This window comes from Zootermopsis nevadensis, unplaced genomic scaffold (genome assembly GCF_977971745.1).
Source record: "Zootermopsis nevadensis isolate Lab colony 2312 unplaced genomic scaffold, Znev_1.0 Znev_ptg000021l, whole genome shotgun sequence".
NCBI classification, from domain to species: domain Eukaryota; kingdom Metazoa; phylum Arthropoda; class Insecta; order Blattodea; family Termopsidae; genus Zootermopsis; species Zootermopsis nevadensis.
In genome coordinates this window covers 7,778,186-7,803,722 of record NW_028259153.1, presented here as the reverse complement: position 1 = coordinate 7,803,722, position 25,537 = coordinate 7,778,186, and the positions used below count along the sequence as shown (strand labels likewise).

Sequence of the window (25,537 nt, the reverse complement as noted above, 5' to 3'; positions counted from 1 at the left end):
TTAATTTGCAGATTAAATCTAGTGAATGCTTGCTTACCATGAGGTTCAGAATCTTTTTTCTTCCCTTCCATTACCTAAAATTGCAAAGATTAAAATATACAAAATTACAGTATAATGTTATCATCCTTTTGAGATCAGGGTACTGAGGAGAATGTACAGTCAAAGAGGCTGGACAAAATTCCATATTAAGGAGTTTCATGACATGTATACTTTATCAAATATTATAATTTTGGGGGATGAGACAAGTGGGGCATATGACATGAATGGGAGAGACAAAAAGTGTATATAGAGTTTTGGACAGACAACCACTGCCACTAATCAAGAAAACAAAAACAATAAAAATATGCATCAGTATAATGACAACCAATCACCCAAAGATGGGAGTGAAGAATGTCAAGTATGAAATATAGTTCACACAACAGACAAAATCAATCATAACTGTAATTGCCTGCAAATACCTAATAGGTGCTTAAATTTCAAATCTGTAAAAGAAGCATGCTTAAACAATTTATAAAATTACAGAACAGCCTTTCCCCTTCAATTGAAATAAATAAATGTAACACAATGAAAAGTAAATAATCTATGTAGCTTACTTGAAGAAAATGGAGTGTTACTTTTCACAACATTTATTAAAACAAAAGTTGTATAATAACTACAGGACTCTAAATTTTTTTTCAATTATAAAGATCTCGGCTGGAACGTAGAAATATTATGCAGATACAGTTTCTACCATGGTTTTCTTAATTATTTCACCGAAGTTTTCATCACAATCATCTGTGCCACCTGAAGAAGCAGAACTGGAATTATTTTCATTTTCACCAGTCTGACTTTTGCTCCCTTCCACATTTATACTGTCCTGCCTTAATTCAGAATCACCATCACTCGCTGTTAACTGCTCTGTTGAAGCTTCACTGCTACTGTATGTGGCAGATGGACCATGTATGGTGGAGGAAGAGTCGTCAAACGCAGCACTAGGACCAGATGTTCGAGCAGTCGCCATATATGAATACCTTCCATGTAGAAGCTCAGAAAAGGGTTCCAACTTATTACTCATGGGGCACACTGGGTGAAGGTTGGTGTAGTGACTGTGTACAATACTGGTGCTAATGACAGACTTCCCAATGGGATCCTGGCCACCATAGTTCTCCCTTGGATCTCCTATCATAGAAAAACCTTCATAAGAATTGCTCCCAGTACCCAATAATGGCTGTGGCCTTTGATGGAATTCTCTACCCTGACCAGGGTTATTTAACATACTGTCACCCCCTAATCCTTCACCTGTGACCTTGCTTGTGAACTCATGACCATACACTCCACTGTAATGTCCAAAGTTTTCCGTTGTTGGAACAGGATGGGGATTGGAAAAAGTAGAGAATCCAGAAGAATACTGATACTTAGAACTGGTCTCATCTCCATATGTTACACTGGTAGCAGCTGCAGATGGAGTGGTCTGTTGCTGATAGCTAGAGGTATTAGTGTCAGGGAATCCTGGTCCAGCCAAAAGTCCGGTAGAGGAACTGGTAAATGGCCTCCCACCTACATTAGATGGTTGACTGAAATGAAAACCAGGAGTCATGCTAAATTCTTGATGTTCATTCAAATGGCCCTTTCTCCCTTGCTGTATAGAGGTACTAGGATGGTGTCCAGAGAAGTGGTTATGATCTACATTGCTGTTACTCTCCAGCTGGTCAGCTGATAATTCGTTGCTGTTTTCCTCTGAATAGCATTCATCTCTGAAAGCGTAGAGATCCAACGAATCTTCACGAGCAGGTAGATCTCCTACCATCCCTGAGAAACCAGCTGTATTTCCACCTGGCATATCTGAACCACTGACTGCAACATCAGGCCCATCTGAACTGCCATAGTGGAGATTTGTAAAGCTGCCAGCATGGACACAAGACTCAACTTCAATGCCAGAACCAAGACTTACATCTCGCAGAAGACTGCCATTAAACTTTGGTACCACTGCCAAGCTGTCTATGGCACCTTTCCCTTGCTCATGGTACGATGATGTTGATGGGCCGGACAGTCTGTCTTTCTCATCCCAATGAAGATGTCTGTTTGAATTTTGATCCTGTTTGGCTGACACATTTCTTCCACCTTCTTCCTCTCCCTCCTCTAGTTTCTGTTTCTTTTCAAGCTCTAGCCTCATTAATGTGTGGATGAAGTGGGTGCGGACTCTAACAGGATTGAACTCGATGCGGCCACTTGAGTTAGCACAGCCATCGCGGGTACATCCACAAGGAAAATTCAGGCGATCTACCTATAAAAATTAGAACAAACATACTCAGTCGTATCACATTAGTTCTTACATCACATCATTTGTTGAGAGTTTGGAAGGTGAAGCTATTATGATAGTATTAAAAAGAGTCTTGATAATAAGCACATTGACCATATATGGGATGAAATTAATATTCCTTTTACCTTTATTATGTGGTAACACCAGATTTAAACCCCAGGACTATGAGGGCTGTTGGCTGGACTTTAACTCCAAGATTATCTGTACAGTGGTATATAAAATAAGCAAACAAACAAACTATTAACACTATAAAAAAGACACTATTGCCATACGCGTTTCAACCTCAAGAGATCATATCAAATCTAAAACTTCTTGACGATGGTGAAGAGTCAATTGAATAAAAATTTACTTGGATATTATCCATCGTCTAGTAATAAAACGTAAAACGACGTTTCGGAGATGAGGCTCTATCTCCGTCTTCAGGTTCCTACTCAGTTGGGCCCACTAGATAGAGCTAATCCCTATCTCCGGACAAATTAAAAAGTGAAAGTCCCAGAATAAAAAGGCCTAACCACACCATCCATCCGTGGGACGTAAAAGAATAAATAGTAGAAATAAAATTCGTTAAACACGATAAAGCCAAAAGACACAAACTCACAAAAAGTGGGAATAAATACACAAGAATATTAACTTGAAACTCGATGCCCACCTTGGATTTCTTGAGAGATGACAGGTATCCAAATAGGAGATAAATCCAAACTAGGTTGGCTGATAGGATTGGCGAGTAGTGCCATGTGTGCCGCCTCCTTGTATTTTCTGTAGATGGTATTGGGTTCAGTTAATAATACTCTGGCCCCATCCCAACAAACATGATGATCTTCTTCGTACGCATGTTGGGCCAATCTGGATTTCTCCAGCAGGCCCTGTCTGAAATTATATTTGTGTTCTTTCAATCGTACCTCCAGAGGTCTGTTGGTTTCGCCGATATACCATCTACCGCAATCACATGGTATTCCATACACACACTGCCTAGTCTGTCTCTTGGCTGTTTTTGGTCTCATGGAACTCAATAAACCACGGAGAGTGTGTCCGGTTTTAAAGATTGTCCTGATGTTGTATCGGTTCCCAATTCTTCTAAATTTTTCAGAGACACCTTTGACGTATGGGATAACCGCCGTACCCAGAGGCGTTCTGTCAGGAGGCCGGATGTTTTTTTCTGACTTAATAACAGATTCAATTAAATGTCTGGGATACCCATTCAGAGATAGATCATGTTTGATGTTCTGAACTTCTCTGTTGAAATTGTTTTTTTCTGGACATATGATATTAGCTCTATTCACCAGACTGTAAACCACTCCCCTTTTAACGCGGAGTGGGTGATTAGATTCGAAATTTAAATATCGGCCAGTATGTGTGGGTTTCCTATAAACATCCGTAAGTAAATTAAAACCATTCTTCATGACTAAAACATCCAGGAACGGAATAGTACCATTATTTTCCATCTCCATGGTGAATTGTATTGACGATCTGAGACCGTTAAGATGGTGAAAGAATTCCTGCAATCTCGCTGGACCATGCGGCCAAACCACAAAAGTATCGTCCACATATCTCAACCAAGTGGCTGGTTTGTGATCAGTTGTGTCTAAAGCCAGAGTTTCAAAATACTCCATATAAATATTACTCACGACAGGCGACAACGAATTCCCCATCGCCATTCCCTCCTTTTGTTGATAGAATTTATCTTCGTATTGAAAGTACGTAGTGGTCAAGCATATCTCTAACAGTTCCACCAAGTCATCAACCTGTAATGATGTCCGGTCCGATAAGGTAGAATCCGTACGAAGTTTTTCCTTGATGATACACAGGGCCTCTTCCACTGGTACGATTACTAGACGATGGATAATATCCAAGTAAATTTTTATTCAATTGTCAAGAGATCATCATCAGTGGCATCTGGGAAATCAATTAATTTAACCAAATGGTTTAAACTGGATTTAGAAAATAAATAATGAATAGGGTATTTAACAAAAGTATTTCAAGTGACACTACACTAGATGTTGTTATTCACAGGAGTTGAACTATGCACTTAACTATTGATCGGATGGTCTGGTGGCCGTAGCTAAATCCAGTTTAAACCATTTGATTAAATGAATTAATTTCTCTGATGCCACTGATGATGACCTCTTGAGGTTGAAACGCGTATGGCAATAGTGTCTTTTTTATATTGTTAATAGTTGTTTGTTTACTTATTTTATATTCTAATACACTACACGGTATGCAAAGTTTTAAGTGTACAGTGGTATGTTAACATGATGTTCAGTCAGCTGGATTTCATGTAAGCAGTGATGGTTGAGGGAAAAGGGCTATATGCAACATTTGTGAGAGCAAAGACTAAATTCAATTACTAAATACTGAGATACAGAAATCTCAATGTCATATTTCTGCTCATACTACAAATCTTACAGTAAGTAATTTTTTTTTATTTAGTGTTCTGTCTGACGACAGGTCCATATGAACAGGATCCTTCGATCCTTTTCTCGGACTGGGACCAGTTCATATACGTTCTTGGCAATGATCCAGAAGTGGTTTGCCATTGCCTTCTTCTGTGTGTGAATGGAGTAATTGTTGGGATGCCACGGAGAAACCAGGGAAGCCCCCCGGAGGAAAACTCCGTGTTGCCTAGACCACGGCCTTGCCCAACACAAGTTATAAATTCTGGCACCGCCGGGAATCGAACCCGAGACCCCAGGATTACAAGGCCAGCGTTCTGACCGCTAGACCACCGTCGGTCTACAGTAAGTAATAAGGGTTTATAATGGTACCAATTAATAGTAGGGTTATATACCTGGCATTTTATACCAGCCTGTGAGCAAGAACATGTGTCAGGATCACAGTAACCTTTACAACCACAGCCACAGAACTCTCGTGAAGATCGGATATCTCTGCATTCATCTTTCTCAAGAGAGTCTATTTTCCTCACACCAGCAGCACGTAACAGAGCCCGTCGTTGCCGAGTCGGAACAGGCTATAAGAAAGAACCATTACTGCTTTTAACTCTATAAACAAATAAAAAACATTCTAAAACAATGTTGCTCTGATAGCAGTTAACGTGTTAAGTGAGTCATGTTTGTTCCACAGTGTGGAACACAATTATGCACTAATTTCCAAGCACGTAAGCTGCATATTACTGTAACCTACAAGCTATGGAAAGAATAAATAACTTAGACAACTTATTATATAGGAGAAGAAATAGACCAGTTATCAGATATCCTCAGTGTAACAAAGGGTGAGACACTGTGGGAACCAGGGCTGTGGAGTTGGTACTAAAACCTCTGACTCCAACTCCTTCATATAAGCTCAATATGTATTAATAATGGTAAACCTACTAAAATGGTAAATGGTATCACAAGATAATTCATCACCACCACGTGAATCATCAGCCTACTTTTTAGACTTATCGTTTGATTTGTAGGCAGTTTGTATTCTTAAGGTACCAGAGCCAAAGTTACAAAGCATTATTCCCACACCATGTGGCTCACGAGTCATTGGATCTCCCTAAGCGTGATGCCGCCGGCAGCTCACACGGTAGCGAAAGTGTTCTTCTTCTTCTTATAGCGTTATAACCCTGTGTGGGTCTTAGCTTGTTCGATGAATTTTTTCCATTCTGTCCTATCATTCACAATTCTTCTCCATCCCCTTACTCCCATCGTCCTCACATCCTCCTCCACGTCGTTTATCCATCGTTTCCGTGGTCTCCCTCTCATCCTACTTCCCATCGGTCTCCATTCCATCACTCTTCTAGTTGCCGTTTCCTTCCATTCTTGCAACATGGCCAAGCCAGGCTAACCTTTTGCTTTTGATTAGCCTCACAATATCTGCTCCCTATATGATACAATCTAGTTCATGATTCATCCTAATTCTCCAGGAGCCATCACTATTCTGTATTGGACCATAGATTTTCCGTAATATTTTGCGTTCAAATATTCTAAGTTGTTGCTCATCAAAGCTAGTTAATGTCCAGGCTTCACATCCATATGTGACTACTGGTCTTATCAGAACTTTATAGATTCTCAGTTTAAGTTCCCTCCCCAGTACTTTAGACTTCATTAAATTCTGATAGGCATAATAACATCTATTACCTTTCACAATACGTGCTTTAATTTCATTAGTTACTGAATTTATAGTATTAATCTGTGAACCCAGGTAATTAAAATTCTGCACATGTTCAAAATTATAATGCCCTATTCTCAATTTATTTGTGACATTTCTTGCTGCTCTTGTAACTTTCATATATTTTGTTTTCGATTCATTTATTTTTAGCCCCCTTAATTCTGTTTCTTCTATCAATTTTAATACTGTTTCTTCCAGTGCAGCTTTATTCCTGCTAATAATAGCTATATCATCTGCATATGCACTCACGTGTATTGATTTTATGCCTATATGTCCTGAGATCTCAAGTTTCCGAATAGATGCTTCCAGCGTCAGGTTAAAGAGCATTGTTGAGAGAGCATCTCCTTGTCTAACTCCCATATTGACATTAAATGGTTTAGTTAGCTCACCATCTACTCTTACTACTGCCTTGGAGTCTTTCAACGTCGCTCTAATGAGCCTGACGTATTTAGATGGTATCCCTAATAGGAGAATATCATTTAACATTTGGTCCCTATTGAGACTATCAAATGCTTGTCTGAAGTCCACATATAAATGATTTAAGTCAATATTATATTCATAGGCTTTCTCTTGAATCTGTCTCAATACAAATATCTGGTCTATCGTTGATCTATCTGCTCTAAAGCCACACTGATACTCTCCTAACATCTCTTCTACATATACAACCAATCTATTATATAGAATACTTGACAAGATTTTATATATTACATTCAGAAGTGTAATTCCTCTATAATTGGTACACTCCATTTTATCTCCTTTTTTATGTATAGGTTGTATTACTCCTAGGGTCCATTCCTCTGGAATCTTTTCTTCTTTCCAGATCAACAATATCAGATAATGTATTCTCTCCCATAACTTGACTCCCCCTTTTTTTAGTAGTTCAGCAGTAATCCCATCACTTCCAGGTGCTTTACCATTTTTCAGACATTTGATTACTTTTTGCACTTCTTCAAACGTAGGATCTTCAATGTAATTATCCACAGTATAATATGTCGGCTGCTCTGTCTCAATTATATTTCCGGTCAGGATACCACTAAAATACTCTTTCCATCTATTAACAATATCACGGTTCTCTGTCAATAGATTTCCTTGACTATCTTTACATGCTACAGCTTTCGGTCTGTATTCTTGTGTTACTTCTTTAAGCTCCTTATGCAATTTTCTACTTTCATTTCTACGATGGTGTTCTATCATACTGTCGATCTTTCTTCCTAACATTTCTCTTTTCTTCTTTCTACATATTCTGGTGGCCAATATCCATTTTTCATTATAAAGATTTCTATTAGCTCTCGTATTTCGGTGTAAACATTTCATTCTAGCTTGCTTCTTCTGTTCCACGACCGATCTACATTCATCATCATACCAATCTTCATTTCTTGATCGTCTTGTCTCTCCAACAGTTATATGTGCTGTATTTAAAATGGCATTCTTTATGCAGTTCCATTCATCTTCAATATTAGGCCCTTTTTCTATCTTTTGTAATTCTAAGTTTAAATTACATTGATACTCCTGTACTGTGCCCCTATCTTCTAATTTGTCTACATTCCATCTTTCAATTCTTTCCATTTTCCCTTTCATAACCATACATATTTTTTGCTTCATTCTAAACCCAACTAAATAATGGTCCGAGTCAGAATTTGCCCCTCGGAATGTGCGCACATTTTCTACATCTGTCGCCCATCTCCTAGATACCAATATATGATCTATTTGATTAAAATTATTTGTTCCAGGAATTTTCCAAGTACCCTTATGAATATCTTTCCTTGGGAAGTATGTGCTCATGACCCTTAAATTATTTGCAGCTGCAAATTGTGCTACCCTTAGGCCATTATTATTAGTTTCTTCATGTAGACTATTCCTTCCAAATAGTTTGACATAGACTTTTTCTTTCCCAAGCTTTGCATTATAATCACCAAGTACTATTATCATGTCATGTTTCGAAATTTTATCACATACAGACTGCAATTCATCATAGAAACCATCTACTGCCACTTCTTCTGTCCCCTCGGTTGGTGCATAGACATTAACAAGTGTTATATTATGGAATTTCCCTTTTACTCTAAGTGTACATATTCTTTCACTTACTGGCGTAAAGGCCAGCACAGCCTTACACATTTGTCGGGTAACAATAAATCCTACTCCACATTCTCCTTGCCTATCGTCTTTCCCAGAATAATATATGGAGAATTTTGCCTTATTTATTACTCCCTTATTTTTCCATCTAACTTCTTGTATAGCGACAATTTCCATTCTATATTTTATAATTTCATCAGCTATACCATTCATCGCTCCTACTTGTAGCAGAGTGCGCACATTCCATGTTCCAATATGTAGTACCAAATTTTTATCCTTGTTCCTAGCTAATGTTCGTCTTCGTGAGGACAGTCCGGCTTCATTCATCAAATTATTCTCAACTTTATTCTTTTTTACAATGCAAGGTTGTTAGCCTTGCGACCAACCCCCAACCTGGAGGACCAGGGTACCTGTCTTAGTCTGACCTCTCCCCCTCGACCAATCTGGCTAGGGAGGCCCTACCAGTAGCAATGCTACCGCCAGCATAGCTCTTGGGGTCACTGAGGTACTCAAGCCCCACCACCACGACAAGGTGCAGGCACCATTAAGTGGGGAGCGAAAGTGTTCTTAAGATTTTATATTGAGGTCGGAGTCGGTAAATTTTTACCGACTCCGACTCCACAGCCCTGGTGGGAATGCATTAGAACCCTACCATATGATATATGATGTGTTTTCATTCACAGCAATATATATTTCACTGCTGTGTAATCAATGTCATCTATGTGAATGTTCTAAGTACTTTATATCTTTTGTGGATACTGTGTGAGGTTGTCGGTGTATGCCTGTGAGGCTTCCGCAGCACACATGGCAGATGTTAGTTGGGAAATCTCAAGGAAAAAGACTGTTTGGGATGAACAATTACAGCTGATGGGACAATCTTAAAATAGATCTTAAATGAAGAGAATGCAAGGGGGTAAATTAAATTAAACTGGCTCAAGATAAAGTGGGCTCTTGTGAACATGACAAATCTTATGCTTTCACAAACTATACGAGTTAAGTAACAACCAGCTTTTTAAGGACTCTATTCCATGGAGTCTGTAAGTTAATATGAATATCTTGTCAATCCATAGTTGTTTCTGCTACTTCTGAAGGGGTTTTCATACTATTCAATGTAGTTAATATAAACTTTGTGAACTACGTCATCCACGCAATGTTTATTCCCTACAAGTAAAATGTTCAACAATACTTGCTGTATAAACTAAAACTGATCCTTTCTACAATTTTCCGAAAGTCTAAATGGTGAACAATTCTTTACCTAGGGCAAGGCACACTATACACACAAATTTTAAATCCTGTAATTCAGTGTTTTAATTACAGTTAATTAACAAGGACTTGTTTGATCTATGTGGTATGACTAAAGGTACCTTTTTCTGAGACCACCTACGGACCAGATCAGAGTTGAAGCCTACTTTCCTTCAAATTATTCGATTTTAACCACAAGGCTAGCAAAAATTAACAATTAATAATTATACCATTTCTGAGCATATTTTCTGCTAGTCCATATGTTACACTGATCAGATATAACAAACGTTTTTCACACTTGCCATATTTATAAATTTGTATCTACACATACAGTGTTACAACCCAGAAGACCAACAATGATGTCTTTTCATGATTTTTCCTCGATATTTAAACATAATCTAACAAATAATTCAGGAACTAAAGATATGACAGACTTTTCTTTGCTCATTTTATAAACATGTATACAGAATTTGACTTTCCTACAACAGGCACAAAGTTCAAATGACAACATTAAGAAAATATAAGATACTTTTCCTATAGCCTACTCACTTCACTGCTATGATTCAAAAACATTATTAGAAACTCCCTTATAGGCCACCACAAGCTTTCAGGCATGCTGTGAATTTTTATAATAAATTGTTTCTTGGCACATGTTGTAATCATAAAAGGACAGAAACTTACTTCCACAATTAGAATTGTAATACACACACTAATCATTGACAGCAATCCTGGAGGAGATGGGTTGATGGAGTAGAGGAGGATGAAAGGGTGTTAAGATGCAGGAATTGGAAGGTAGCGGCACGAGACAGAGATAGATGGCGGAAGATCGTTGATGAGACGATAGTTTTACTCAACATGTACAGGCAACTCTTGGTTTACGAACAAGTTCCATTCCAAGACGTTTTTCGTTATGTGTATCTTGCATTCCTGAGCTTTTACGATACGTATTGTATAAGTTAGCAGCCATTTTAAAGCATTAAAACCATGTACTAAACATCGAATGATCTATACAGTACGTTTTATTATAATGTATGTATTGTAATATATACATTTTTTAAAGGTTTATTTATTTAAATCTTGCATTTATGTTCACTATACGTTTGGCATTTCGTTTTATAAGGAACTATCTATTGGCGACTTTAAGAAATTTTGAATGAATTGTGACGTTCATTATAGCGAATGTTTGTAAACCGAGAGTTGCCTGTTTTATGGTTTGTTTTCAAATGCTGGCATTCTTATAGGGCAAATATTTACATGCACATACACATTTATAGTCATGTACAGTTTTGTACGCCCTTTTTAAGACAATTATTATCATTTCTTTGTTTGCTGTCATATGTCTTTGACAAAGTATGGTGTTCTGCAGGTGAAGAAAGGTTGCAGAACACTACTGTAGCAATATTCTGTAAGTGGTTGGATTGTCCATACCTGCAGGAAATAATAGCTGTCAAGGTCGAGTTCTGACTCAGAAGCATCACTCTGCTCTTCCTCACTCTCAGAGTCATCACTTGATGATGCAGGAGCACCTTGGGCATTAAGCCGTTCGCTGCGCAACTGTAGCAACACCTATTTAACAAAAAAAATGTACCTTGACTATTTTATTTATTGCACCTAATAACATATGAGCCGGGATAGCTCAGTCAGTATAGTGACTAGCTACGAGCTAGACGACCGGTGTTCGATCCCCGATGGGGGCAGAGAATTATTCCTCTAGCCTCTGCGTCCAGACCGGCTCTGGGGCCCACCCAGCCTCCTATACAATGGGTACCAAGGTCCTTTCCCGGGGGTAAAGCCGGCCGGGGCGTGATGCTGACCAATCACCCCATCTAGTGCCGAGGTCAAGAAAGAGAGGAACCTCCACTCACCCCAAGTGCCCGTATGGCACGTAGCGGGACAAACTTTACTTTACTTTACCTAATAACATATTTTAAGGAGGCCAAGGCTCGACTTCGGCTGTCGTGCCATAGAAGAAGAAGAATAACATATTTTATGAGCATAATGTTGCTCAGAATTTACATCAAAACTTCATATTGCTCACAGCAAAGTCTCTTTTATTAAGCCTTCCTGTGTTTCAACCACAAATGTTACACTTTAAATTTAGTCAAGCATTCGAAAGTAAAGTTTACATGACAAAAACCTATAGATTTTAAAACAATGGTTGGTTTGCAAGCTAATTAATAATAACAACACACACACCAGCTACAGAAAAGATGCAAGGTAAAATTAAATGAGAGGAAGATTTCCAGACATGACAATTTTCCAACTGCGGCAACAAAAGTAATAGGAGATCAGAAAATTATATGAATACTACATAATGGTTTGTGGTGTGCTAGTCTCTACACCTTTAAAAGTAGTGTTATAACACCACCCACAGAGGCAGAGACCATGGCTGGCAATACTTTAATGAAGTCTATTTAGCCATTTTCTTTTAGGTTTGTAATACTGCTATTTGGTCATCTGATGACAAATTAAATGGTCATAATTTGAAGAGGCCACCACTTGTATAGAAGCACTATGCAGGATTTTTCCTGGGGGGATTAGAAGAACCAAGATAGGATGAAATACCCTAAAAACCACTATCTTATACCTGTATAATCAAGGGCCAGCATAGCCAAATTTTTTATATACTTATTCTTTTGCATGTTAAAATTAAGGGCATTGCAATGTCAGATTAATGTTTTACATTGTATTATACTTGTCATTTTACTATCTAGTCTTCTGTTGACATATCTTCTTTCAGCACACATACTGCTCCAGTTAATTTAATGCTTTCAATGTCAAGGACAAATGTGAATTGTTTAAAGTATGAACTTCTTATTCTGCATGCACATATTTACATGACACACAATGGTATGTAATTTCCCATGCCATTTCTCAGTTTATTTAATACCACTGTGTCAAATACAAAGGTAATGTAGTGGTGAATTTAAATATTTATTACCACAGTCATTTACTTAATTGAAGATTTCTGTCTTCTGGTTGTTGCGCTGTGTAGTCTGGTTGATGTTAACCAAAGTTTTGGAGGTCATACTGCCCCCATCATCAGGGCGATGAATATGATATTCACCGCCCTGATGATGGAGGCAGTATGACCTCTGAAACGTTGGTTAACATCGACAAGACTACACAGCGCAACAACTCAGAAGACAGAAATCTTCATATTCACCGCTGTGAAAACCTCAAATCTTACATTTACTTAATTGTTTGTAAGAAACATTAGGAAGACTAAGGTAGAATAAAATAAATAAAGTACACTGTCATAGACTATTTTAAAGTACCCTTAAGAGATGATGAGAAAGCAGCATTGCTTTTAAGCTTGTTTTGTGACTGTAAAGGTTATATAGCATCAAGTGAAATGGGATCATGAATGATCGGTAAGAAGACAGTAACTGCCTATTTCAAAGTTTTATGCTGGCATTCATCTAGACCAGTGGCTCTCAACTTCTGGTGCTTGTGGCACACTCAGGATACTCTTTCTTTTCTTTTTGGCACACTAGAATTAGACTACTGGTTAGCATGCTTACCACTGGATCCAAGGTTCACAGGTTCAAACTCGGCTGAGGTCAAATGGATTTTTAAGGGTGATAAAAATTTGTAGCACAACTTCCTTCGGACGGAAAGTAAAGCTGGCGGTCTCATGTCGTAGATTTAAGGCATGTAAAAGAACCTTACAATCACGAACAAGATGTTTTGTAAGTAAAATTCAGCAGCCATTTCTCACCCAAGTCTCTCCTCATTCACTACCAGATGGGTCTAGCAATCAAATCAGGATTAAGTAGAAATTGTGCAGTCAGTGGGTTGGTCACTCACTTCTCACAAATGCACACTTCAAAGATCAGAAAACCTCCGAAAAGGAGGCGGTAAAAACCCACAGCTGAGTTATAGAGCCAAGAAACAACAACAACAATAGAAAGGAATGGTGAGTAAATTATTATAACTTACTAAGAACACACACAATACAAAGACATAAACTCCATATCCCTTAACAGAAGCCAATCAAACATACAACAGAAATAATGTTACATGGTTTGAATCAACAGTAAAATTATGATCCTTTACTTATAGCTTGCCTACAATCTAAACTGTTTTAATTCTATAAAAGTCAGTAGCAATCATATGTGCCACCTTCTTTAAAAATAAATAATTCTGTATTTTGTCAATGGTGTACTTATGGGATTCATACGATTATCATAGCAAAGAATAAACCAAATGACCTTTTGTAATGGAGACATGTTATGTTTACCTTGAGGTAAAAATTGGATTTTTAAATGTTATTTAAATGAACTTTGGCTTCAACAGCTTAACTCCTATATATGGGCAGTTCTGGACAGAATAAATATTTGTGCTTGAAGAGGAGAAAAATAGTAAAATAATAAGTATGTAAATTCTGGATTAACAATTTATTTAGAGCAGCACCAACAGGAAGAATACAATTGTATTCTGGTGAAGTTATCATAATTAAGAATTCAGTAAGACTGAAGTTCTATTTCCAAGCAACTTGCAAGACTGTTACTGCTGTTCACACAAACACACACACCCACCTCCAATGACATCATATATTATTTCCCCTTCCTGGTTTTATATCTGCCCTTGTGACATATCACAGAGCTCAATGGTGCAAACGCAGCGTGAAAGCTATCTGTTAGCGTGACATTTTCAAACTGTGTTTGACTGTGTTCCTTCCTGTTTTATATGGCTTGGTTTAATGTTACTTGGGTTAGCATTCATTAGTCTGGATGCTTTTAGATGAGTTAGTAACACACATACATCTTTATTACATTCCATGGATCTGTAATTTAGTCAGAAGACAAAAGGATATGGAATAAGTCATAATAATACAATACATATATACGAGGGTCGCTCATTAAGTAATGCCCCACATTTTTTTCCTCAGAACATATTTATTCAAGATGGCTCAAATTTAGTGACAATATAAATCAATGTTTCCTTTACACATACTATTTTTCCACATAGTCCTCATCAACTTGTACGGTTTTACGCCAGCGTGGAACAAGTGCATGCATGCCTTGCCGGTACCAGCTCTTGTCCTGTGCACGTAGCCATGTCCTCACTGCTTGAATCACGCTCTCGTCATCTTCAAATCTTGTTCCGCGGATAGCATCTTTAAGTGGCCCAAAGAGATGGAAGTCGGAGGGTGCCAGATCTGGACTGTAGGGTGGATGGGGTAGCACCGTCCAACCCAATTTGGTGATTTCTTCCCGGGTTCTCAGACTTGTGTGAGGGCGTGCATTGTCGTGCAGGAGCAAAATTTCTGCTGGATGCTTGTGAGGCCGAACTCGTCGAAAACGCTTCTTGAGGGTTTTCAGGGTCCTGATGTACGCGTCTGAATTGATGGTCGCACCTCTTGGCATCACATCCACAAGAATGACCCCATCACTGTCCCAAAAGACAGTCATCATGACTTTTCCGGCGGAGGGAGTTGTCTTGAATTTCTTCTTTCTCGGTGATTGAGGATGATGCCACTCCATTGACTGCCTTTTTGTCTCTGGCTCAAAGTGGTGTATCCAGGTTTCGTCACCTGTAATGATCCGGGACAGAAAGACCTCTCCCTCAGCATCAAAACGCTCCAACAATTCAGAAGAAATCGTTTTCCTTTGAATCCTGTGGTCTGCTGTGAGACTTCGTGGAACCCATCTTGCGCACACCTTCGAATATGCGAGAGCCTGGATAATTGCAATCACACTTCCATTGCTGACTGAAAGCTGTTGGGCCAATTGTCGAGTTGTGATGCGCCGATCCTCACGAATAATGGCATCCGCGCGGTTCAACATGTCTGGAGTGGTGGCTGTGGCAGGACGCCCAGAGCGCGGCAGATCACGGAGCTCGGTTTCTTCACTTCCTGAAGCTTTAACTCTCTTAGCCCAGCGACCAACGGTGCTCCTATCGACTGCACAGCTTCCATACACAGCACACAAACGTTTATGAATGTTCACCACCGTTTCTTTTTCAGCAACAAGGAATTCAATTACAGCTCGTTGCTTGTAACGAGAGTCGTTCACAGACGCCATTTTAACAGTTCACTACAGCTCCGCTATCGGTTGGAATCATTTGAAACTCCGTACACGAACGCGGGAAACATAAAATCTCAAGCATGTAAAAGTACACTTTTCTATCTTCATTATTGGCTGAGAAAAAAAATGTGGGGCATTACTTAATGAGCGACCCTCGTACAAGTAAAATTCATACTATTATGAAGCTTTCGCGTAATATAAGAAAAGGAGTTCCCATATAGTGGCATGTTACAAATAAATCCACCCATTTTATATATAGTAGATAAATCATGCTATCCATTTACATTATATGAAGACATGAAAACCTTAATGTTCATTATGACTTATTTGTAAACATCAGAAATTAATAAACAGAGTAAAAGGAGTGTGTATTTAAGCATTTCTCTAATGCTACTTGAAACAATTATATGTGCACAAAAGTTAAGCATTCTGTGCACCACCATTTTGAAGAGCTACCACACTATCATTTACTATTCTAAATTGTGCTAAGAACAATTATTTCAGGACCTCCCTAGTCAATAAGAAGCAAACAAACATTATGTATCAAAAGCACAGTCAGACTTACAAGTAAGCTAAATAAGCCACAGCTTATAACCTCATAATACAATGGGGAGGGAAAAAATGCACTCAAAGATTTACTGTGTTGACTTACTGCTTTAAGCAAGAAACATGGAATTATTTTACGTCAATGCAGCTGTCAGAAAAATTTCACTTCTGATAATTTAAAAAAATAAAAATTAAATAATTAAATAATATTGTTACATAATGAAACAGAGCTATTTTAATTGGATTTTTTAAACACTTCTTCTGAACCAGACATAATAACTGGGGCTATATTTTAAATAACATGCTCATCTTTAACCTTCCTGGCATTGATGGTGTTAAAATGTAATGACTGCGTAATATTTATTGTTAATTTGTCTTTAGCTGTCTTTCTGTACTCTGATCCACTCATCATAACTACACACTTTTCAGACTGAACAAACACAATGCAACATTTCAGAGCTGGGAGCTATCGATACTACCAATCGTATCAATCTCTCAAAAGTTTTATTTCTGAATTTATAAAATTGACAACAATACAAATTATTATATGAAGACATTATTATTAAAGTTTCAGTGAACTGCCATTTATGTTATATTGATGACCAATGATAAACATAAAAAGTAAAGAGTTTATTCTGTGTGAAATTTACTTATTCATTTAAATACTAAAGTGCTAGTTGAAATTAAATAATTTTGAGTCTTATGCAGTACTAGCTCAAGGAAATATTTTTGAACAGCAGAACCGCTAAATGAAAGTGTATGATTCCCAACAAAAGCTACCCTGATGATGTTGATATTAGTTTTGCTAACTTTTTCTCAGCGTGGGGAAGAATATAACATGGAGTTCCTCAAGGGACAATTCTAGGGCTTTGCTTTACATAATGACCTTCATCCAACAAAAGTACCTTATCACGACTCATATTCACTGATGGCATTAGTGTAATAATTTCTAACAACAATTTTTATGATTTCTGTAAGTTAAGACATAGTTGAATAAATGGTTTACTGCTAACAAGCTGACCCTAAATCTAGATAAACTAACACATTAAAACTTTTAACAAATAATTCACCACAATATGCATTAAGTGTTGGTTACAATGAAGAGTACATAAACAAGTCAATAATTAAAAAAATCAGTGCTTTATAAATTAATAACAACTTAAACTGGAAGGATCATCTTGATCAAATGATTCATAAGTTAAAGTAGAGCATGTTATATAGTTAGATGTTTCATATCAGCAACACTGAAACTCAAATCAATTAATTTTGTCTATTTTCACTCTGTAATGAAATATGCAATAACTTTTTGGGGTAATTCATCTCACAGTAAAATGCCAAAGCCAAAAATCCATGTAGAAGTCTATTTAAAGGAGCTTATATTTTACCTCTTCCATATTCACTGATGAACATTAATAACATCTTCAGCTACACATAGTGTTAAAAATCAGGAATAAGGACCAACTGCCAACCCTTTATGTTTAGAAAAAAGTTCATACTATCATGGCATCAGAATATCAAAGCCTATCATTTAGTCTCAAAAGTCTTATGAATAAAAAGGCACAATCTAAAGCAGAATTAAAAAGGTACTTAAACACACTCTCCACATTATTGGTTGATGAATTTATAATGTTTAAAAATTACACAATCTTTCGAAAGTCTTTTTTGTCATTATATTTCTACTGTTTACGTATGGATTTAGTGTAACATTCATATATGATGTCTGAAACCTTTTAGGTGAAATTTTTATAATACTTTGAATTGTAAATGTCTGTATGTTTTGTATCTTTATGACATATTCCATGTGCTATTGTCATTCTAAGATTCAGATCCATGGAATATATATTAATATGAATGAATGTATTAGTAAAACCACATACTATAGATGGGCTTTTATTTGTGTCTTTGTGGATTAGGTGAAGTTTGGATAAGTTTAGTTGCACATTGTAATTTCTCTTATTTAAAAACTGGTATTTTTAGTGTCTAATATTTTTTATATTTGCTAGTCAACAGACATGATGAGCCCAAATCTGGGAGTTTCTTGTGCTTAAAAGTCCAATACTACTGTTATTTTCATTAACTTTAATATTCTAAGCTAAGAAAGCCCAATAATTTCATGTAGGACTGAAGAACTGTAAATATTAAATTTTACTGTGTACAAACATGCACATAAACATTCAGATTACAGGTCCCTGTAATAATGCTGTTTTCATTCGTCTCTTACATAATTTGTTATTCAGGGATGCCAACACTGTGTTAAGGATTTGGAGCAGTTGTTTACACTATACAACAAATTCTCCTTTTTGGATTAAATTTGTTATGCCACATTAAGTTTGGTTCGCTAGTATTGTTTCTTTAGAGTACTTTCCTATCTTGTAATGTAGATAATTATATTTTTGAAGTACTCAAATACTTTCCTGTTCAACTCAGCACAATTTCTGTTGGGTAACTACGATTATTATTTTTAATTCAAAATTAATTTGGGGCTTACCTGTCGATGGAGTCGTCGCTGCTCGACGGCATGTTCTGATATAGAGAACTGCTGAACATGAGCATGTTGAGATGCCATGCCCAATGTGGAACCACCCTGTGATGGAACACATGTGAAGCCCTGAGCACGTGGAAAGTAGAACACTGTCACCTTATCAAAATTGATGGATTTCTTTCTCTTGGACTGAGGACCATCTTGATCATCAAATGGGAGGTGACGTTTCAGATTACTCTGCATTGGAATCGATCTGTGAGATGCAGGCGTTCCATCCAGGATTGATCCTAAATCTGCATCTTCCTCTACTGAAGAGTGTGACTGTGAGGATGAATAGCTTAAACCCATGGCAACTTGCTGTATGTCTGATGGTTCGGAGGAGCTGATGCCTGGTAATTCAAAGTAACTTTCTGACACTTCTCCTTGAACAGACTTTTTCTTCAGACTGACTGCTGCAAAGTCTGAATGTTCATAGTTACTCAGTACATGATCTGATGTAATTTGATGATTACCACCCAGAGTCTCAACTACATCTGAATTTGTTTCAAGTACATTTGTTTGTATTTCAAGTGTATTTACAGATCTTCCAAGATCCTTGCTGGATTCAGGTAGATTATCTTGAATCCTGTCTAGGAAATGAACTTCACTATCGCTACCACTGCTGGCTGCGCCCTCTTCGATATCAGCCTGGCCACCTACTGCTGTACTACCAGACTCATCTGCCGAACCAGATGACAGTGAATCTACTGGAGCACCCCTCTCTTCTGCCAGGTCCGAGCCCAGACCTGAATCGCTGCCATCTGAACGGTCATTTGATTCAAGTATCTCCTCCTGGCTTTCAACACCACCTGATGTCTCACATAAAGAGCTTTCAACTATTGAGTCCTCTTCTAGCTGTGAGATGTCTGCTAGATTTGTCAGACTTGGGAGGAAATCTTCATTACCATCATTCTTTATAGTCTCATTAGCACTTGAACATGAATCAGACACATGTTTTCCTATAGACCTCAATGTCTGTTTAGAACGATTTGAAAGAACTTTAGCTTTCAAAGACTCTAATGTTGAACTATGTGTCACTTGTCTGGAGTCCACATTACTTGAATGACATCCACCCTGTTCCCTTTCTTTTTTTGAAATACCTTGAAGTTCAGTGTCATGATCATCTGCTTCTGCAATTTTGGCTCCTGACTCTTTACTAGATGTAATTATTTCTTGAGAAGATAAGCATTCAAGGTTTGATATTAAATTATCAGAGCATGTAACAGGTTCATGAGAGTCCATACCTTCAGTGTTCTGCATGCCTGTTTACTACGTACGTTCACCTACCTAAAAGAATAATCAAACATGTATTTCATTTACTGGAATTGAAAATATGAAACTGCCATAAATATTGAATTAAAATTCAACACACCTACCGTTCGACCGCTGTGAAAATTCTCAACCTGCTAAGTGCGATATCAAAGTACGTGAATGCCAACACTTCATCTCTCTGCAATGAGTAAGGTTATGTCAATAAGATCACACAAATATCAGTTGACGAAGGAAAGGCAAGTACAATATGCTAGTTCAGCGCCAAACTGAATATAATGCACTAATTCCCACTTACTTTTACATCACTTCAAGCTATACGTCTAAAAGGGATGTATTCTGACACTATCACAGCAATTTTATTGTGCAATTATTGTTAATATTCCATATATTTTCATTAAACAACAATTTCGGATAGCCCGGGTTAAATGTTGGTAGTACACAACGGTGCGATCAACATGAACGTAATTATTTAGACTGTTTCAAAATGTTTCATATTAATATCATAATTACTGTAACCACATGCCAAATTCTGTTTCAACAGTAGGTCATATTAATAATTTTTCTTCAGAATGATACTACAACACCAAACCAACCAGTTCAACGCACCTGTACTGGATACTAGCAGTACTCTGCTAGCCTCTATCCAGGGGAATGCACATGCGCAGACATCGGCAAATATGACGTACAATCTAGGCATTACGGAATTTTCCCTCTCCTGGAAGTAGAAAAAACAAACAAAACTTACAGTGTATATAATTGTTAAATTATTATCAACACAGTGTTTAAAATTATTACAAAATTATAGTTTGCTAATCCCTGTTATTATATAACAGGAACACTGTTTGGAATGAGTTACGGGATTTAGAATGAAGAAATATCTATTCACAATTGTGTTTCACCCTGCGAGAGGCTAGACTACAAATTCTTCCTCGTGTAAAAAATTGGTGTGTCGCTATGCCGGACAGCATATACATCGGCAATAATTTAAATGCAAATGGTGAAGCAAATATATTTATATATGATAGTAGTAAATATTCATTACAATGAACAGAAAACCGAAAATGTTTATCTCCATACTTCATAATTGCAATAAAAATATGAACAACCTGAAATACTTCTCATTATCCGAATGAAAATATTCTCATATCAGTATGGCGTTACATCAAATGCACCAATTACGTTTAATTATAATCTAAATTACATAGTTGATTTCATATCACAAATTGGCATGAACATAAGGAGTGGCTTGCGAACTGAAACAAAACTTTTAAACATAAGGGGGGTTTTCTAGAACCTTCAACCGCTTCACGAAAGGAATACATTTAATATTCCGGGAGTTTATAAAACAACGACTAATGAGTTGCTGCGTCATATTGTTCCTCGTTTATAGTTTCACCCCCATGTGTTGTCTGACGTCAAGATGACATTCCTATTAGAACACCTATTTATTTAGCCTGTAGCATATAGACTTCGGACATTTGTGGGTGGCCTAGAGTATGTCGAGCTGAGTAAGGTGAGGTGAAAGGGGCGCGGTGGTTATGGGGATGTTGGTGGTGACGACGGCACAGCCTCTCGTCAATATACGTACAGCTCACCGCCAGTCGTGACGTCATAATATCTCGCTATTCTTAGGCACACTGTTGCTTGCTGGCTGACTTGGTGGCTGCCTCTACAGGCTAGGTTGCCCCGACCAAGGACAAAATATGCTTCAAGTAAAATGAGAAAGTGTAGTTTACGATTTTCAAGATCTGCTTGGGAAAGTTCCGAGAGGTAAATGTTTGACTTCTTAACCTGCGGAAGCATTCATAGACAATGCGTCTACAGAAAAGTGAAGGAAGTAAAATGTGTCGTTCGATGTGAAAATATCACAGAATATGAAGATGGCGGTCTTCTGATTTGTTGCGCCGTGTAGTCTGGTAGAAGTTAATCGACGTTTCAGAGGTCTTTGATGCCTCCATCATCAGCGCAATTATGGAGGCTGCAAGGACCTCCGAAACGTCGGTAAACTTCTACCAGGCTACACGGCGCAACAACCCAGAAGACAGTCTTCTTCAGACTCACCGCAGTGAAAACCTCAAATCCTTCTTAATCATAGAGTATGGTTCCGAGTTCAACCCGCCCACATATTGAACCAGTATGCAACACAGTTTGGCGAGGAGTGTTGGTTAGGCCACCCGCCTTGCCTTCCTAGCCACATCGATCCATTGCTCGGAGCGAGGCATGGCCTGCTTCTAATACTCGTACAACCACATCGATACACATGCAAGGTCTTCTTTCCTTTTCAGCAAGCTTACGTAATATGGGAGGACCAGTCTTCATTATAATATCGTTAGATCATTTCCTTTCAATTTGCAAATGATCACTGGTGCAAAAAGTTGAACGTATGTTTGTATTAAGCGTTTAGGAAAGACGATTTCAACAGTTCCATCTTTGGCCAAGGTCTAGAATAGCCCCACTTGCAAAGCGTTTCTAACAAACGCAAATAGGTACCACACAGGTAAATTTCGAAAATCTGAACCCCAAGAACCACCCTTTTGCTAAATCCAATTCCAGCCCTATTGACGTGTTCGTTCGTGTATACTCGCTGCAGCTCGCCTCCGTTCGTCCTGGTATATTGATCCTTTAATATTACCCCCCTGGTCCCTAAAAACCTTTTGAAATTGAGATTTGGGTAGGCGTGTGGGAGAGGAATTGTTGGAGAAGGAGAGAGAGAGAGAAAATTAGCGCAAAAGAGAGGCAAGCACCGAACCTTGTTTGCCACTATGGCAACGGTTGTCATGACAACTACACATTGATTTGACTGAGAGGCGGAGCATTGTCAGTGTAAAATATTGGGATTCCTTATTTCAAAGGCCTCTTGACATGGTTATGGCAGTAATGCTACTTCACAAATCTACATAATAATTTAACGCTTAAAGTCGTTTTACAATAATAGCCACATATACAACAAAATATCATCAACCCTTTGAAACCGAAGCTCGTCTAAATAGTACGTAAGAATCCAGCCCGTACTACAAAGAAAACAATGCTTCACCTTTACAATGATCAACTGGTTAATGTTGTTTAAAAAATAATGGCTGTTTACAGCAAGAATCGTAAGAGACACATAAAACATAATGCAGCGTTGCTGATGTTAAAGCAAACTAAATATATTTATTTACCACTCGGCTTTAAATAGTTAAATTACTTATATCAGTGCCTTGCATCTAAATCGCGGGAAATGTTAGAGGTCAATTTTTGTATAGCAAAACCTGTCCAAACAGAATCTTGGTTAAATGACAACGGGCCTTTATTTAAATTCACCGATCCTGAAAACAAATTAAAATTTACCTCAAAAGGGGGACACAAAAGTGATGGCAAAGAAAATTACAGGAAAAGGCCATAATCGCCTGATGATGAAGGTAGCAAGGAACTTCTACCAGACTACATGGCGCCACAACCTAGAAGACAGCCATCTTCGTACTCATCGCCGTGAGAACCTCAAATTACACTTAAGAGGCAGCTTGTTTTCCGTTTATATAATTTTGAATAATTTTAGCTGCCCTTCCCCGAACTTATCTAAGAATGTCGATGACGGTCTTCGGGGTTGTAAAGCCATGTGGGGTTGAAGGTAGACAAAAATATTGGGAGAAACACACTGTTCAGCACCGAAGATGAAGGCAGCATGTTTATCAAAAACGTTGGTACCTATATAAAAGTTCGCACGCTGTTACAATCCAGATCAACGACGACAATGTAATGAACCACTGAAAAAGTAAAGGACAAGAAAGAAAAAGAATAATGAAGACACATCTACTCAAAAATAGTCTATTGTACTGTTTTCATGGTTCGAGATCAATCATACATACACGTGAAAGAATGAGAAACTTTCTACCTAGAAGAACCTGCAGACAGAGTAGGTAATATATTCGACGAGGAAAAAAAAAAAAACTTTCATATTACAATCATTCTATTTTAAAGTTTTCGTAGTGTTTACATAATAATATTTGACAGTGTGATTGTAATCAAGAAATACGTGTTTCTACCCTAGCACGCAATAAAGGCACAGCCATGTTGAACTTTCATTTTTCAAACCTCGCGCCGAGAAAGACGTCTGCTGGAAGGCTGTCCATACCTTTATTGAACCTTTATGGCATCACTTTAATGAGAATAGGACACGTATATATACTTCTTACCAAACAATCCGTGTGGCGATAAAACACAAGTTTTGTTAGTAAGTATATCTCGAAGAGTACATAATAGAAATTAACAATTTGATGAAAATTATTTCGTTATTGCAGTTGTATATTTTGTTCTTATCGCCTTTTGAACAATACTCTGGGGCAGTAAGCTGTATTGTACGCGTGACGACATAATCTACAGCTGAGCCTTGATAACTGATGGCGATCTGTTGCCATGCAGTAATAGTCACCCTACTATTACCCTAAGTGACGTCAAAGAGAGGAATGATAAAAGCAGTACCCTTGTTCTACTTCTATCGTTGGTTAACCTACTTTCCAACCAAGAAAACGTATGTAACGCAGACGAAACGAAAAGTTACTAAAGCAACATGAAGCAATCACATATTGATAACAAAACTTGTTCTCGTAATAGTTAAAAAACCAACAAAAAATCATACCTCTATGCTGATTATCACCGTCTGCCTCTCCTACTATCCCGCCTGGCATTCCCGACTACTCGTTACTGATTCCAACAGTTCGCGTAGCTCCCTGTGCTACTGCGAAAATATTTTATAATAGTTGCACCATATTGGCGCTAGTGTTCATGTACACACTGCCATCTACAGAGATATATTCAAACTGTGTGATCACATTATACAGGCGGACTTAGTACTGAATTTTGCTTTACTACAGCGCCACATTCATCGTTTATCGCATGGTTATTTAAAACGCTGCAAACTATGAGTCAGCAATTCTCTTTAATGAATTAGTTTATATTTATTATTATTATTATTATTAGTGTTCTGTCTGACGACAGGTCCATATGAACAGAATCCTTCGATCCTTTTCTCGGACTGGGACCTGTTCATATACGTTCTTGGCAGATGATCCAGAAGTGGTTTGCCATTGCCTTCTTCTGTGTGTGAATGGAGTAATTGTTGGGATGCCACGGAGAAACCGGGGAAGCCCCCGGAGGAAAACTCCGTGTTGCCTAGACCACGGCCTTGCCCAACACAAGTTATAAATTCGGGCACCGCCGGGAATCGAACCCGAGACACCAGGATTACAAGGCCAGCGTTCTAACCGCTAGACCACCGTGGCACCTAGTTTATATTTATTTCTTATTAATTATTCAATTAAATATTTAACTTTTCTGGAAATGATTTTTTCATTATACAGGATATAAGAATGCACGTGGGTCGTACAATACATGTTAGCAGGCTGCGGGTTTAGAACCACTGGACTGGTACGATATATATATACTCATAGTATGTAACAACAG

The 25,537-nt window shown here is 37.9% G+C and overlaps 1 protein-coding gene across 4 annotated transcripts; it reads right to left on the bottom strand.

Moving 5' to 3' along the window:
* Positions 1–610: 610 nt before the first annotated feature.
* On the bottom strand, positions 611–24,801 carry Axud1 (AXIN1 up-regulated 1). 4 transcript variants are annotated; one of them, XM_087352301.1, is made up of 7 exons: positions 24,714–24,801; positions 20,391–20,810; positions 20,196–20,273; positions 18,791–20,110; positions 11,153–11,290; positions 5,085–5,264; positions 611–2,263 (listed from the first exon to the last, which is right to left on the bottom strand). In XM_087352301.1, exons 4-7 carry the CDS (start codon positions 20,081–20,083, stop codon positions 710–712), a joined length of 3,165 nt encoding a protein of 1,054 aa, XP_087208427.1. In that variant the 5' UTR covers positions 20,084–20,110; positions 20,196–20,273; positions 20,391–20,810; positions 24,714–24,801; the 3' UTR covers positions 611–709. The 4 variants fall into 4 exon arrangements, with proteins under 4 accessions (XP_087208427.1, XP_021939999.1, XP_087208426.1 ...); XM_022084307.2 differs by having other exon boundaries at positions 20,200–20,273; XM_087352300.1 differs by having other exon boundaries at positions 20,702–20,810.
* Between the last annotated feature and the right edge of the window lie 736 nt (positions 24,802–25,537).

Excerpts from the sequence above, each read along its gene's own strand:
- Axud1 (XM_087352301.1), bottom strand. The coding sequence starts at position 20,083 with ATGCAGAACACTGAAGGTATGGACTCTCATGAACCTGTTACATGCTCT. Across the intron at positions 11,291-18,790 it reads AGCGACGACTCCATCGACAG|GTGTTGCTACAGTTGCGCAG; the intron begins GTAAGCCCCAAA and ends TTTGTTAAATAG. Across the intron at positions 5,265-11,152 it reads ACAGCTATTATTTCCTGCAG|CCTGTTCCGACTCGGCAACG; the intron begins GTATGGACAATC and ends TCTTTCTTATAG.